Genomic DNA, 16212 nt, shown 5'->3' with positions numbered 1-16212 from the left:
ACTAGTACTCTGTAGCCTATTATATATCAAACGTAACCTTCCCAACACAAATGTCAAATGTTCAGTTTACCTGGTAAGTATGTTGAAATCACTCACCTATAATAAATGTGTACAGATGTCATACCCCTTGAAACCTACACCCTCGAATTTGCAGGCAAGACAATTATCTTGACTTTAGACATTGATATCACCACATCAGCTGCATGGATTTCTGTCATTCAAACTGCATTTGAAACATCCATCTGCTTTCATGCTTTCACATTGTAAAGCAGAAGGTGATAGGCCATCTGTCAATCTTTAAATCAATAGGAAGACAGATATAAAATGTGCCTGAGCATACCGCTGGGGAACATAGGACCTTAGGAGCATGGAGATGATGACTCCTTCTCCTCCTTCTTCTCCTCCCCTCCGGTCTCTCTCTATCACACTTTTGCTGGTATTGTTTTCATAGCTTGTCGCTAAAGATTTGACTTATGGGCTGTCAGGTGGGCTATCTGCAGCATTACACCCAGAATGATTAAGTGTCGCAAACCAGTTAACTAGTTCATGACAGTGTGGAGATTAACCCTCTGTTAAACATAGACATGGGATAATAGTGTAAGGCTGCCCCCTAGTGACGAGGCGCAGGAACAACATTAATTGAAGATCCATTTCAGACATGTTTAAAACATAGAAATACTTTCAATAGCCTAATAATCTGTGTCTAAAATGGTTTACCACAAAGTTACCTGGTTAAATATTATAATTAGCACGAGTATCTTATGTTTTATTAACTTCATATAGCCTATGTGTCTCTGTGGAGGTCAAACACAGCTGTACATACATACACACACATAAATGAAAAATGAATTAAAAAGTAATAAAAGTGTATACTGATAAGACAGTTAATAAATAAATGTAACATGGACATTCTACATATACGCAATGCGAAGTGGAATATTTAATTTTTGTCTTTTTGACTTTGATAAAAGTTATAAAATGTTTTTCTGCATTTTTCTTAATTACAATAATACCTGATTTCACTATCATTACAAAAACACTATACTGCGTAGACACGCATTTGATTTAACGTTCACAAAAGATGGGGGCTTCTCATTACGAGAAACCTTCTAGAGAAATATCTAAAGAGCATTAGTTCCTGAGGTATTATATGCTAGACTGCGGTACTAGTACACTACCCCACTAACCCCACTAATATGGTGTTAGATCGTCGCCAGTTTTCATGACGAACAAAAAAAATCACAGTTACAACAAATATCTAATATAAATTTAGGACAAACGTGATTCAAACTCCTCAGACTCTTCAAAAATCAACTTTATGCGTGTAGGAACCATATTTTTGCCGCAGTGCTGGTCGGGTATGCAAAACTGAGCCCCACATCCGCCAATCAGAAAGCTTCATACAAGACCAGGAAGCAAAAGGGGTGGGGCTTGTGTCATTCTATCTAATCGCTTGTAGTTAGAAACGTGGCAATGCTGCAGTTCTCGTTGTTGGCATTGCAATTAAGGTAATGAATGCTGGGAAGTCAAAAGGATTAAATTTCATTTGTGTGTTTGAAAATATTACTGTGGCTGTAATTGGTAACTAATAGTAGGCTTTTGCATAAGGTAATCAATGTCCTTCCACCTCCATGGTAATTTATGAGGTCATTTTGCCATTAAACCACACAACATGCAGTCTTTTTTATTCACAATCTTGTTTTAGGATGTGTGTTTTTTTTGTTTGTTTGTTTTTTTTGCAGTTGCAGTTTGAACACAATTCAACCTTGAGATATTGTTGATGTCTGCATATTTGATATCACATTGCTAATGTGGTGTTGTTATTTTATTGTACCACATGATGAGAAAAGTGTAAACACAGCTGCATGGAGACATCATGTAGCAAATACGCTCTGTTTGTGTTGTTAGGCTAATGTCATTTTCAGTAAGAGGATAAAGGGATGAGGACTTTGTCAGCTTATCAGTGACAGCTGACCCAGGAGGCAAAAATTCACTTAAGACACATTACAGGTCATATGTTCACATCATGTCCTCATCACACACTATTCTGTTGTTACTGGGGGCTCCATGCCATGCATCCTCATGTGTGGTTGAGAGGAAAGTGGTTTAATTAGTGTAATTATGTTATGACTGTGACAAATTGTGACTCAAAGGGTTGGTAAATTGACATGTTAATGGACTGGTTGAAAGTAGCAAGCATGTGATTGCTGTAGTTTGTCCTTTTGTGTCTTTATTAGTCCTACACTGGAGATTCCCTCACTTGCCCAGCGTGCACAAACACACTCATATAGATTTATCATAATGCTTGAAAGCATAAAAATACATTTACTATGATAGTGGATTTAATTGATGTTACAAATAAATCATATCAAAATTATCAAAATCAACACAGGCACAAGAAAGTGGTGTATTGAAGAACATTGACTGGAGATGTGTTAGAAGTCGCCAGGATACAAGATGTGACCTGAAATAGTTAACAAGCAGAGGCCACATCAGCAACTGATCATACAAGAAAAACATTTCTCCATGTATCATGTTATCAGCTGGTTTTTTTTCAACATGTTACTTTACTTACATTAGATATCAGTTACATCCTCATTCACATTTTCTCAGTGATACCAGTGATGCCAACTTTGTGCCATTGCTGTTCAGTGTCTTTTTAAATCCTTTCTGTGACACTCAGATTAAAAAAAAATATTTAATGTGTATTCTGCATCATTGTAATCAGAATGGGTTCTTATGGTTATGCATAAGGTACATAGCAGTATATGAAGTACTTAAAATTAGCTCCACCTTTACCATCTGCAAAATTAACACAATGCACACATTAATGCATTTATTATATCTGAGTCTAAATTTGTACAATTGTGCAATATACTTTTCAACTATTATCCTAAAATATTCTTACTTATACTCTTGCAATTAAATCATTTTAAATATAATTAATATATTTGCATCGGGTAATTTGGGACACTTTTTGGTAGATCACCAAGAACACCACCCTAAATTCAAAGGACTACCTTGACTGTTACTTTTAGAAATTGTCATAGATCTCTGCTGTATTTTTTTTTATAAAGGAAATATCTTGCCAAGTTAAAAAAAAAAAAAATTAGAAATTTTGGACCATCAAACTCATCAAGAACCCCTACCTCACTCTGATGACATATTAAGTTAAAAAGGGACTGTCATGTTTTTGTCTTTTTTAAATGGTTTAGTCCATTTATCAGTGTAGTCATGAAGGCACCTGGTAGCCTAAAAACATGCTGGTTTCACTTTAGAAAAATGTCAAATTTTTGCTCATTTTTTTGCCCAATGTTATCTGAATGTATTAAGAACCTACTGAAAACCTGTTACCATAAAAAGTTAAGTGTATTGTGAAAATATTTTGATTATAAGTCAAACATTTAATAAAATGCAACATCCTACAGCCACTTTTGTACACCCATAATGTTTCAGCCGCAGCACACTTATTACCACATGACTTAACTTGCAAGTTCTGGGACCAGTGATCTTTTGACTCTTTGCTCTGGCCATCCCAGTTATCTCACACCAATAAAAATGGTTGCTTAATATAAAGCACATTTGTAGTACAATGCAGTAACATGTTTGGTGGCTGGCTGCCAAGATTTAAGAGTCCAGTAAAAAAAAACACACTGACTGTCTATATCTTTTTGATATATAGTCTGTGTGTGAAATCTCATTTGTCCCATTTTACCTGATGTCTCAAAATACCTTCGAGATAAGTGCCTCAGGAATAAGTCATAAAACCCTAAAATAGGATTGCATTTTACCGCTCATGGTTCCCTCATCTCAAAGTCAATGGGTTTTCTATTTGCATGCCTGAAATGAGGGCTGTGGTTGACACAAGCTCAAGAGACCTTTATGTTTTGTTCTGTGACATAAAATATATCAGTAAATATCCCACCTGTGAACTTTGAAGATTCTATGTGTCTTAGGTTGCTAACAAGTGGCTAAATGAGACTACACAATGCCTTCACGCTGCGCTGAACACGGCTTTACAGTCGTTTTATGGTGGCGAGTCAACCTCTAGAGCAGGGGTAGGCAACCTGTGGCTCTTTTACTTGGAGCTCAAAGTAGAGCCGCTGCTCCTTTGCGTTGAAAGGGCGTTGCGTGGCCTGCTGCCCCTGTGACCCAGCCCCAGATAAGCAGATGAAAATGGATGGATGGATCATGGAAGGCTCGAATATGTTTTGTGGCTCCAGGCAGATTATTTGAGAGCCTTTTTTGGCTAAAATGGCTCTTTTGATAGCAAAGGTTGCTGACAGCTGCCCTGGAGTAGAGTGGAGACTACTATTTATTTAATTTTACTTTTTTTATTGTACATATTTCATCTTTCCTACCCAATGTGACTTATATTGGGTGTTTTTTGTGGTTATGGATTGGGGTTTGCTGGTTGTAAAGTCTTGTCATGGTGGTGACGTTTGGTCATTGTGTAGTTCGTTTGTAGCCTAACGTTAGCTTTGTATTTCTGCCGATTGCAGGCTCTGATAATTATAACAGTGGTGTTAATTTGTGAAGAATATCTCGCTGAACAAAATGTGCAAGTATCATAAATGTTTATTTGCCACGGAGCTTATTTTCGGCAAAAATCCCAAATCCAATGGACAAATCCCAGAGGCTCTTTGACGAGGGAACCAGCGCTTTGCTAACTTCCGGCCTACAGAAAAACGTCATCCCTGGGGCACTGTATACCAAAAGATATACGTTTTAAATAATTTACTTTTACCGATAATAGAGTATTTCCACCTTGTGACATTAACACTTTCATTTAACTAGAATATCTGAGTATTTCTTTCATCACTGAACAACAGTACGCTTCGCCTCAGGGTCCATGTCTAACAGGTGAATCCATGTGAGAGAAAGTTTTACACACAGCACCTGAACGCAACATGACATCTTGCTCTTCCCCTTCCTCAAATGGGGAGACGCGTTCACGGGCGTGTCGCCACAAACCAATGGAGCAGTCGGAGAGGAGGGGTTAACTTTCTCATGTTAATAAATAGCCCGAGCTGCTTTCTCACGTCCGCTCTCTTACCCCAGAGAAGGCAGACCCTGGTGGACTCTCGGTACCGTTTAATTCTCAGCAAACACCTGTAAAAACCCGCAACCATGAGCAGGAAATTCTTCGTTGGTGGAAACTGGAAGATGAACGGCGACAAGAAGAGCCTCGGGGAGCTCATCGAGACCATGAACGCAGCCAAGGTGGACCCCAATGTCGGTATGTAGGTTTTGGCACATTGTACACCAAATATCCTTTTAAATATTTATAATTTTAGCCACTTGTTTTCTAAATATCACGACCATATTTTCTGTTTTAATAGCGACTGGGTGCGTTGCCTCTTTTTATGTCACGACCGACGAGTCAAAATGGCTCGGCCATTCAATAAATCAATGACACCATTAGCATCACACCCCCTTAATTTGATGCCCTTGTAAAGTTATAATTACATTCAGTGTTAACTCTTTATTTTTTACTGAGCCTAACACTAAGTTTCAAACAAATAAAAACATGAAGACAGATGTCAGAGACTCGGATGGATTTTCGGCAATGTCGGCGGTGGGTGTGCGTTTGCGGCTGCACGTAGTCCAACGGCCGGATCTGTCTCTGCTGTGAGTGTGCCGGGTGCATTCAAGTGAGCCTGCTCGTTAATAATGTCGCTCCTCTTTCATCTGCAAACTGATTAGGAACACAATAACCCCTTGTGAGCTTCCCCTTGTAAACTACTTGTTTAGGCAGTTTGTTAAACAACAAAGAGGGTCACAGAAAACACTGATAAATGTAGTTTTTAGCTGTTCATTTGTCTCGTTGACCATTTTTCCAGCATGACTTGAAAGCAGCCCTGTTGCCGTCTGCTTCCTGCAGACAGGCTGCTGCAGCTGTTTTTTTTTTTTAAGGACACTCAGTTTTTTTTCATTCAGTGCATGACACTCTACTGGAAATTAAGAGAAGTATGGAGACGTTGAATGTGTCTGGGCCTGTTTCCGCTGTCACTGAGCCAACTGAGCTCCTCCTGCAAAAGTTGGTGTTATGCAACTGTAATGTTGTGTGCAGTGTGCCAGCCACAGAGGCAAGTTGTCACAATGTTCAGCCTCTCCTTGGACCTTGTTCCATTAATGAATCCACCCCCTTAAAGCACGAGAGTGTAACACAAGCAGACTTTTCCCAACTGGCCTCCCTGGAGAGCTTTAAAGTCAAATTTCAGCCGTTTCCTCTCAAGACTAATTTTATTTTCTTCACATTTTGGATATTTAAACTCTGGTCCTTTCCTTTGAACCCTGTGAACTCGTGACTTTTATCCGACCTCTGCAGAATGCGGCCATGTGAGCGACCTTTAGGAGGCTGAACTCAGACCTTTAATACAGACAGGCCTGACTGTGGCCGAGCAGAAATGACCTTTACCAAACCAGTAATACCGGGTTTAATATAGACTCTGGTAACCCCAAGATATAGTTACATTTTGAATGTCAGTGTCTTGACATTACTCTTTACTGTACTCTTGACCCATGCAGACTGTACTGCTGTTGAATCATGTTTGCACATGAAGGCAAACATTTTGTGCTTGTACACAGTGCAGTGCCTATAAGTTTTAAAAAAGTCACACCATTTATACTAAATTTCATAACACAATTTATCACTCGAGTAGTTGTAGTACACAGGTATATTGATGTATTTAGTTGGAAGGAAATCTGCTGCAACAAGCGCTGTTGACGTGAAGAAGCCTTTAACAGCATCGGCAAACACTCGGCAATCATTTTAGACTTAATTGTTGATGTAAATTGTCCATTGTACGTCTGTCAATCACTTTCAGAGGGATGGTTTTTTCCATTCCTGTGGTGGTTGACCCTTTTGTTTGCATTTGCAATATAGATTCAGCCTTTCAACATGTTTGAAACAAGCAGCAACCTCCAGGGCTGAAAAGTGAAGCCAACGCGGAAGTGCCAAAAACTGCAGCTCGTCTAACAGCCACCTGAGTCTGGCTCCAAAACAGTTAATCCCCATAGACAGCCATGTTTTAATTCCCCAACTTTACAGCAGAAATAAACATGTTTATAGCCTGGTACAAAAACAGTTTTGGTCTCTGGGTGATGAATTTTTATATAACTCACTAGTTTGCATTTTATTAGGGCTTAAAGTTACACATAATTAAGGATGGGCTACTTTGAGTTTCCTCGGGCTCTCCATCATTATCCACCCCTCACTCCTCCACAACTCCACCCTCTTGTCCAAATACTGTCACTTCTGGCTCCAAAATTCCAAGATGGCGACAGCCAAAATGTCACAATACCTACATCCATTATTTTATACAGTCTATGGGTTTGAGAAACAGAGCTGAATTTATGGTGGTGTTGAAATGCTGTGGGAAGACGTACATATTTAGTTTTGTACTTGACAGCAATTCAGGGTGGTTGTCCAGTGTCTGTATGGGCTGCCCTTTAACGGACAGATCTGTGTTTAAGCCCACATTTTGGCATCTTTATGCAAGGTCTGGAATCGCCCCTTTCTTTTGTATGTGCAGTTGGTATCTTCTTGCACATAACAAAAGTTAACTCCAAACTACTACAACACAAGAGACTGTTGGTCCTAATACAGAGACTGCATACAGACCTGACCCTTGGCATTGTTTTCTTCTTCTGGTTTAATAGAGGTGGTCTGTGGTGCTCCTTCAATCTACCTGGACTTCGCCAGGTCCAAGCTGGATGCCAAGTTCGGCGTTGCTGCCCAGAACTGCTACAAAGTTGCCAAGGGTGCCTTCACTGGGGAGATCAGGTATGTTGTGTCTCTCAGAGGAAAATAAGCAGTGTGTGGTTCACAGTATAAAACATTTTTGTGTTAATCATATGGATATTATCTGTGTTCAGCCCTGCGATGATCAAGGACTGTGGAGTACACTGGGTGATCCTGGGACACTCTGAGAGGCGCCACGTCTTCGGAGAGAGTGATGAGGTAATTACGGATGATTTTATCCTATTCTTTCACTTTGCATCAGAGTTAATTATAGATTTGTATTTTTCTTTTCTTTTTTTATTTTCGGTTAGTTTCAAGAGTCGGTTTGCTCATTTCAGTTCAGTTTTAGTTTAGTTTTTTTTAAAGATTATTTTCTGGGGCTTTTTTGCCTTTAATGACAGGATAATTTTGCGTGAAAGGGGGAGGGATAGAGGGGACGACATGCAGCAAAGGGCCACAGGACACTGCCCTTGTACATAGGGCATGAGCCCTACTTCCTGAGCAACTGGGTGCCCCTAGATTTGACACAGTTTTTATTAGTTTCAGTATCACTTTAATATTTTTCTATCGTAATATGGATGTGTATTTGTCAGGAGTAAGATGTAAAAGGTTCAGAATATGTATTGCAATACAAATACGACACTCTTAGAAGGCATTTGACTCAGTCGTGTATAAATCCCAGTCCCAATAAACACAGACACTAGTGCCTCTTCATGTTTGTTAGGTTGACAAATTTGACCAGATTTAGAAAGACTAAAACTAAATTTCTTGTACATTTTATTTTATGTTAGTCAGTTTTGCAAGTATGTAATATTAATGTAGTTAGTTTTTTTTCATTTCAGTTAGCTAAAATGTTTTTGTTCACACCTAGTTTTAGTTTGTAGTTTGAGTTAATCATAATAACCTTGCTTGGCCCCAGCTTTATCGTTGTCTCTTATGATGCTGAGCGCTAAATGGAAAGAGCTGCATCTTGTAAGATCCACAGGAAACGCACTGTACCTCCTGTGTACACATTGTGATACAGTGCTTGTGTGTGTTGTGTTAGCTCATTGGTCAGAAGACAGCCCACGCTCTGGAGAGTGGTCTCGGTGTCATCGCCTGCATCGGTGAGAAGCTGGACGAGAGGGAGGGCGGCATCACCGATAAGGTCGTCCACGCTCAGACCAAGGTCATCGCAGGTACACACCTCCCCGACTATCCTACTGTACAGTTTTATGTGCACAGGAGAGAGTGTAAATGTTGTAACACACATTTCAGTGAGAGTTTGTGCAAGCTGGGTTAAAACAACTTGCGAAATAGAAATTCAAGTCTTATCACACGTCTCTTTCACAGACAATGTAAAGGACTGGAGCAAGGTCGTGCTTGCGTATGAGCCTGTGTGGGCCATTGGCACCGGCAAGACTGCCTCCCCACAGCAGGTAAATATCAGTAACCACAGAAAATGATAACTGCAATCTCTTCCCGTGACTCGTCATAATGTGTGTGTCTCCTGTGTGATATGTCAGGCTCAGGAAGTTCATGAGAAACTGAGGGAGTGGCTGAAGGTCAACGTGTCTGAGGCTGTAGCTAACTCTGTGAGGATCATCTACGGAGGTCAGTCAAGATGGTGTTTGTCATTTTATTCTCATTTTCCATTTCCCACATCAGTCTCATGAATCTGTTCTTCTTCTCAGGCTCTGTGACTGGTGGTACCTGCAAAGAGCTCGCTTCCCAGAAGGACGTTGACGGTTTCCTTGTGGGCGGAGCCTCCCTGAAGCCAGAGTTTGTTGAAATCATCAACGCCAAGGCATAAAACCCTGGGCAGCTGCAATGTGACTACGTCCAGATCAGAGGCCAGCTCCATTCAGACGATCAGTTCCATCATCCCTCACTCTCAGCACTTAGTCCTCTTCCCCTTTTTATTCAAAAGTATTTGTGTAATGATGTCATTCCCTCCTTTTCCTTTACATTGTTTGGGTATATTTCATCACGAAGAAAAGGGACAGGTTGACACATGCACTGTACCGCACTGAAAAGAGTTAAGTCCACTGAGAATAGTCTGTGTGCATACTAACTTCCACACCAAGTGCTCAAGCTGTAAAGACGGACATTTACACCTTGAAGTGGACGGCCGGTCCACGCCTTTACTTGAAAAGTTTACCAACTTTTTGTGTGTAAACAGTGTCACAGCTCTTTGTCAATCAGATTTATTTGTCTTTTTAATATCGATGTCTCTTTCGTGTAATTATGATGTTCTGTGGCTTTTACCTCCCTGTAGACGTGCATGATCTGCTCTCTGCTCTCACTGTTGTGCCGAGAGGGGAGCATCCATTACGTGTTATCCATATTGTGTCATGGCCGATGAGCAGAAGGGTGGGAAGGCTGTAAGGAAACATTATAATAAATGGTTTAGAGGCTGATTTGGTGTGTTGTATCTTGTCTTCTTGATGAGGTTTATCCCATGACTTACCAGAAAAACTCTCCCATATTCCTGTATATACCAAAAGGTTTCATAACCTGCTGTGTGTGCATATACAGGCGATGGTAATCCCAGTGGTATTCTCAGGATGGCAGGGAGAGTATCTCATTACAGAAGTGAACTCCTGTCAAGACAATGCCATACAGAGAAGCATCGGCCTGCTATTTTTATCCTGGCGCTGAACGAAAACTGACACACAGCAGAGGTAGACTCATGTACCGAGATGAAATTGTAGCTTTTCCAATTGCAAACTTGTGTACAGAAACTAATGTTTAATAGGCTGTAAAATACATCCCAAAGCACACAGAGTATTTTAGTCACCACATCATGAGTACAGGCACAAATCCTTAAAGGGCTTTAGCTTTCCAGATACCCTTATCCAAGGTCGAACAAAGCACAGCCATGTTTAGTCATATTTGACATGCCTCCTTCATGAAATGGATGGTTGCAACAAGAATAATTTATATGGTAAAGAATGATGAATTTGATCTACCATAAAACTTCAGTTACCTAGTCCCAATTAAATGCTCAGTCCCTTTTAACAAGCCCAGTGTGGCTACACGTTTTGACAATTAAAGGTCTGTCTCAATGGTTCAATGGTTGCCAAGCAGTTAGTTTTTTTTTTTTTTTTTTAAATAAAAGTTCTTTGAATGTATAAAATTTCACAGACACCTTTTTAAAAGAAAGCTACTTTTATTTAAGGTAATATATTACTTAAAGCAGTGATTCTCAAATGTGTGCCGTGCGATTTTGTGATAAGCACACATTACTACTGCAATATTCAACTGGGCCTGTACAAAAAGTTATGAATTAATTTTTAATTGACTGTATCGGTATGTTGTGCACACCCATTTTTTATTAGAGGCAAACTGTACTTTAAAAATGCTATCTTATTACATTTAATTAAAAAAAAAAACCTTCACAGGGTACTCGCTGTTCACGTGGGAATTTTAAGTGTGTGACACATTACATTATCTTACATTATTTCTGATTTAAACAGATGTATATTGGTGCTTTGATGTAAGTTTAATAAAAAGTTTAATATGAATTTTTGAATTGGTTGTCAATTTTTATTTAATATTAGTGAATAAAAATAAACATTTATAACATGATTAGAGTGGTAACACACGTTATACTGTAGAGGTTATTGTGCACAGACATAAATACAGGTATGCCTTGAGATTTTGGCATGTCCTTTAGTTGCCTTGGGCACAGAAATTAAAAACAAACAAACCCTGACTTAAAGTAACATATGATGTTGGCAAATTTCAGGCCCTCAAATTGATTAACAAACTTTGCACAAAAACAATAAAGGTTGTCCAATAAAGCAAAATGTGTAAAGTGGGGAATAAAATGCATTTTTGATGTTAATATGTACCAAAGTATGTAAAAATAAACTTTCTATGTTTATGTCTTATACTTTTGGAGATATGTCAAAAATTAAATTTTAATTCAATTGAACCTATTAAAATGCATCTCCTCTTATACTGTTTAAACGAGACACACCAAGCTTCTATAATAGATACTGTTAGCTTGTTTAAAGAGTTTATACAGATTTTTAAAATGTAGTTTTCAAGTTATTCTCATTTCCATACTCCCCATTCATTTCAATGAAATTTCCTGCAACTTACAAGACACAAACAGCACTCCAACTTCCTGTTTCTGATTTAATGGCTTGGACTGTAAAAGTAGAGGGGTCCAATACTACCTCCTGGAGAAGCACAGAGAACATGTCCCCTAACACTTACTACAGTATTTATCACTCTCTGATACACACACTTTAACTGTACTGGACCCAGACCAAAGCATCTGCCACTCTCTGGAGCAGTTAAGTTCAGCTCAGGTTGGGGTTAAAAAAATTCATGTTGGATTTCCTTCACAATCTGCATGTCAGCAAACACTGAGCGTTAACCAAACATTTACTTGCACCGGTGTCTTTACCACAAGACTGACACACTTGCAGTGACCCCAGGGCTGTACAGTGTGTACAGTAGGAAAGATAGAATAACAAGAATACTTATCGATTATGATGTAATTCAATTCAACAAGAGACTGAATGCTAAGACTGTATGCTTCCCGTCATAAAATGAGGAAATTTCCCTTTAAAGTAGCAACAAAATGGGGTCCCCTTATTGACATTCTGCCCTCTCTGGATTTGCAAATTATCCTGGACCAACTTTAACTTAAACTTGTATACTGATTTTGTTAAATTGTCTTTCATATTCATATAAATGACAAAAAATTGACAACCATACAGAGGTGGGGGTTGATGCTGAACATCTTGTTTTTCTTTCCCAACTTTGATAATTTCCGATCCATTGGTGTGTTTATTAACATATGTTTGTAAGTCAAAATGTCCCTGAGGTTTAGTTGTAGTACATCCTCTCTGTATAAGGAAAATATTCATTATATTTTATTTAATGTATTTATTTATTTATTTATTTATTTATTTATTGGTTTTTGTCCTTAGCAACTCTTCTTATGTTTTATGATAAGTATCTATGTTCTTTTACTTTTAAAGGAAACCTGACACATTTTTGGAGCTGCTCCTGCACTGCAATTTCAGCATCTGTAGCAGCATCTGAGTATTTCTTCCAGCTCTGTCATGTGCATGATGTCATAAGGTGTTCTTTATATTTTGTCCATGCCCTCCTCTGCAGCCTGGTGTCCTACCTTTGCACCCCGGTCCAGCAGGGGGCGGTAGTGAGCCACATTGACCGCTTTGCGTGGCTCAGTCTCATGTCCGTGTTTACAAGCGAAGCGTGACGTTCATTGACTCGTACAATACGTCTCCCAGCGCAACCGAAAGCTGTTAATTTTCTTTCTAAACGTCAGAAGATGCAGTCACTGAAAGCTTTCCTCAGCGAGAGACTGACAGCTGCGGCGGAGGAAATATTTGGAGCTGTGGAGAAGACAATAGCCGAGTACAAAGAGGAGATATCTCGCTCAAAAGATTTAGAAATCAGTCGTCTGAGGATGCAGCTGAAGCTTCTCAAATCAGGTTGGTTTGAATGGAACCTGAATGCATCATAACCTCAGGCAGCTTTGCGTTATTTGTGAGATAAGTAGCACGACTGTAGTGTTATTATTTGTCTTCCATCCAGAGCCTTTGTTGGACAGAAGCCTCGGAGCTCAGATGCAGCAGCTCACCCATCACCACCACCACCCTCCTCCTCCTCCTCAGCACCACCAGTCTGTCCCTGCAGTGGAGCCTCCTGAGTCCCATCACTGTGAGGAGGAGGATGAGGGCAGCAGCATGGAGCAGGAGCACCCAGAGCCCTCAGAGGTGAAGAAGGAGCAGCAGCTGAAGAGCCACAGGGACTTCTGGATGGCTCACAATGCAGAGCAGCTCGAAAGCCTCGAGTCAGATATCAAAGACTTCATCTCGTCTCCTTCCAGCCTGAAAAACAGTCTGCAGGACCCCACCTTACACTTCCACCCTTACCACAACAACCACGGCGAGGAGAGCAAGGACAAACCCTACTGCTGCTCTGTGTGCGAGAAGCGTTTCAGTAACTGCTCCCACCTGGCTGCTCACATCAGGACACACACAGGGGAGAGGCCTTACAGATGTGAGATATGCAGGAAGACTTTTATCACAACCAGCGCTCTGAACAGACACCAGACTATACACACTGAAGGGAAACACTTTGTCTGTAATTACTGTGGCAAATCCTTCAAGTGGATGGAGTCTCTTGGCAGGCACATGAGAAGTGTGCATAAGAGAGACAGTTTGCCTGACTCTCAGTGAAAACACTACTGTCCAATAGATGTTGTCACCATATGTTAGTCATCTGTGATTAAAACACCTGAATACCGAATGTAATGTCTGTCATGTTGTGCATGGACCTCATCAAGACTTGTAAGCCAGTAAATTATGTGCAAATGTAAAAATACATTCACAGACACAGCGTTTTATAAATACATTAACGTAAATGTATTCTTACAGAATAAAATGTACATACTCTGGCTTGGTATTGCTTAATGTATTCTGCTTTCTGCTGCAGGAACATAAGACAGGAAAGTTGCACAGCTCTCCAGTAGGTGGCAGTAACAGCATTTCATTCACAATTCCATATCAATCTTCAGTATCTGGCAGCATGCAGACTCCCCTAATGTACTGTGTACTTCTGTTCTGGGAACTGACAGTACTCTCAGTCGCTAGACTTCTTAGACTTCTTCTTAGTCAAAATATTCATAGAATAAGCCCTTATTCCCATCGATAGAAAGCATCTGACTACATTTACTGAAGTGACGTACTTCACAATTTGATGTATTTGTACTTTACTCAAGTATTTCCATTTTCTGATACTTTATTTTTCTGCCCTGCTACATCTTTTTACTGCACTACATTTATTTAACAGTTACTTAACAGATCAGATTATTAATACAAAATATAATAAATACATATATGATGGTGTATTATTATATATTACAACTTTATAGAAACAGTCTGGGTTAAAGTTAGATCCACAAAGAAATGCTCTTCTCTTCTCTTCTCTTCTCTTCTCTTCTCTTCTCTTCTCTTCTCTTCTCTTCTCTTCGTGTTGTGGAAGAACTTGACCGATCTTAACCCCATCCAGCACCTTTGGGATGAAGTTGAACACAGACTGTGACTCTTATGGCTGAATGGGAACAAATCACTGTGACCAGGTTCCAAAAGTCTTGTGGAAAACCTTTTTTTAGGCATGTGGAAGCTGTGACAGTCAGACTTGAGTCACAAATTTGATGGCTTTAGAAAAAAAAACAAAAAAGACTTGCAGCTCGACTTGGACTTTAAGACCAGTGACTCATGACCTGACCTGGACTTGAGCGTTTTAAATCAAAAGCGCTTGATACCTTCCACCAAGCCCAATGATTATTATCTACAATGTATACCAAGAATCAGTTCGGTTCCCTTCATTTCCTGAATCAACTAACATTAACAGTATTTATTCCCAGAATGTTGATACTGAATCCTCCAGATCCAATTTGTTTCAACCAATCTGACAGCATCCAATCAAGCTGCAGGAAAGAATCATGAAGACTCAGGACTTGTCTGTCTTGACTTGGGACTTGACTCAGGACTTGTCAGTCTTGACTTGGGACTTGACTCAGGACTTGTCAGTCTTGACTTTGGACTTGACTCAGGACTTGTCAGTGCTGACCTGGAACTTGATTCAGGACTTACCTGTCTTGGCCTGGAACCTGACTCAGGACTTGTCAGTCTTGACTTGGCACTTGACCCAGGACTTGTAAGTTTTGACGTAGAATATGACTCAGGACTTGTCAGTCTTGACTTGACACTTGACCCAAGACTTGTATGTCTTGACTTAGGACTTGTCAGTCTTGACTTGGGATTTGACTCAGGACTTGTCAGTGCTGACCTGGAACTTGACTCAGGACTTGTAAGTTTTGACATGGAATATGACTCAGGACTTGTCTGTCTTGACTTGGGACTTGACTCAGGACTTGTAAGTTTTGACGTAGAATATGACTCAGGACTTGTCAGTGCTGACCTGGAACTTGATTCAGGACTTACCTGTCTTGGCCTGGAACCTGACTCAGGACTGGTCAGTCTTGACTTGGCACTTGACCCAAGACTTGTAAGTTCTGATGTAGAATATGACTCAGGACTTGTCAGTCTTGAATTGGGAATTGACTCACGACTTGTCAATGCTGACCTGGAACTTGACTCAGGACTTGTAAGTTTTGACATGGAATATGACTCAGGACTTGTCTGTCTTGACTTGGCACTTGACCCAGGACTTGTAAGTTTTGACGTGGAATATGACTCAGGACTTGTAAGTCTTGACTCAGGACTTGACTCAGGACTTGTCAGTCTTGACTTGGGACTTGACTCAGGACTTGTCAGTGCTGACCTGGAACTTGACTCAGGACTTACCTGTCCTGGCCTGGAACCTGACTCAGGACTTGTCAGTCTTGACTTGGGATTTGACTCAGGACTTGTCAGTGCTGACCTGGAACTTGACCCAGGACTTGTAAGTTTTGACATGGAATATGACTC

The 16212-nt window shown here is 40.1% G+C and overlaps 2 protein-coding genes and 1 non-coding gene across 3 annotated transcripts; 2 read left to right on the top strand and 1 right to left on the bottom strand.

Annotated features, from left to right (window-relative positions):
* Window positions 1–1083: 1083 nt before the first annotated feature.
* LOC117266530 (U7 small nuclear RNA) lies at window positions 1084–1140 on the bottom strand. The gene has a single exon (XR_004502499.1). It is a non-coding gene; the product is annotated as a U7 small nuclear RNA (small nuclear RNA).
* Window positions 1141–4965: 3825 nt separating this feature from the next.
* Window positions 4966–10146, top strand: tpi1b (triosephosphate isomerase 1b). The gene is made up of 7 exons (XM_033641390.2): window positions 4966–5239; window positions 7666–7789; window positions 7882–7966; window positions 8793–8925; window positions 9080–9165; window positions 9253–9340; window positions 9421–10146. The coding sequence occupies exons 1-7, from the start codon at window positions 5131–5133 to the stop codon at window positions 9537–9539; spliced, it is 744 nt and encodes a 247-aa protein (XP_033497281.2). The 5' UTR covers window positions 4966–5130; the 3' UTR covers window positions 9540–10146.
* Window positions 10147–12947: 2801 nt separating this feature from the next.
* On the top strand, window positions 12948–14175 carry LOC117266333 (uncharacterized). The gene is made up of 2 exons (XM_033641471.2): window positions 12948–13206; window positions 13310–14175. The coding sequence occupies exons 1-2, from the start codon at window positions 13044–13046 to the stop codon at window positions 13954–13956; spliced, it is 810 nt and encodes a 269-aa protein (XP_033497362.1). The 5' UTR covers window positions 12948–13043; the 3' UTR covers window positions 13957–14175.
* Window positions 14176–16212: the final 2037 nt, after the last annotated feature.

Source organism: Epinephelus lanceolatus, chromosome 10 (genome assembly GCF_041903045.1).
Source record: "Epinephelus lanceolatus isolate andai-2023 chromosome 10, ASM4190304v1, whole genome shotgun sequence".
NCBI classification, from domain to species: domain Eukaryota; kingdom Metazoa; phylum Chordata; class Actinopteri; order Perciformes; family Serranidae; genus Epinephelus; species Epinephelus lanceolatus.
The sequence above is the reverse complement of the archived record's forward strand: the minus strand, read 5'-3'. Positions and strand labels throughout refer to the sequence as shown.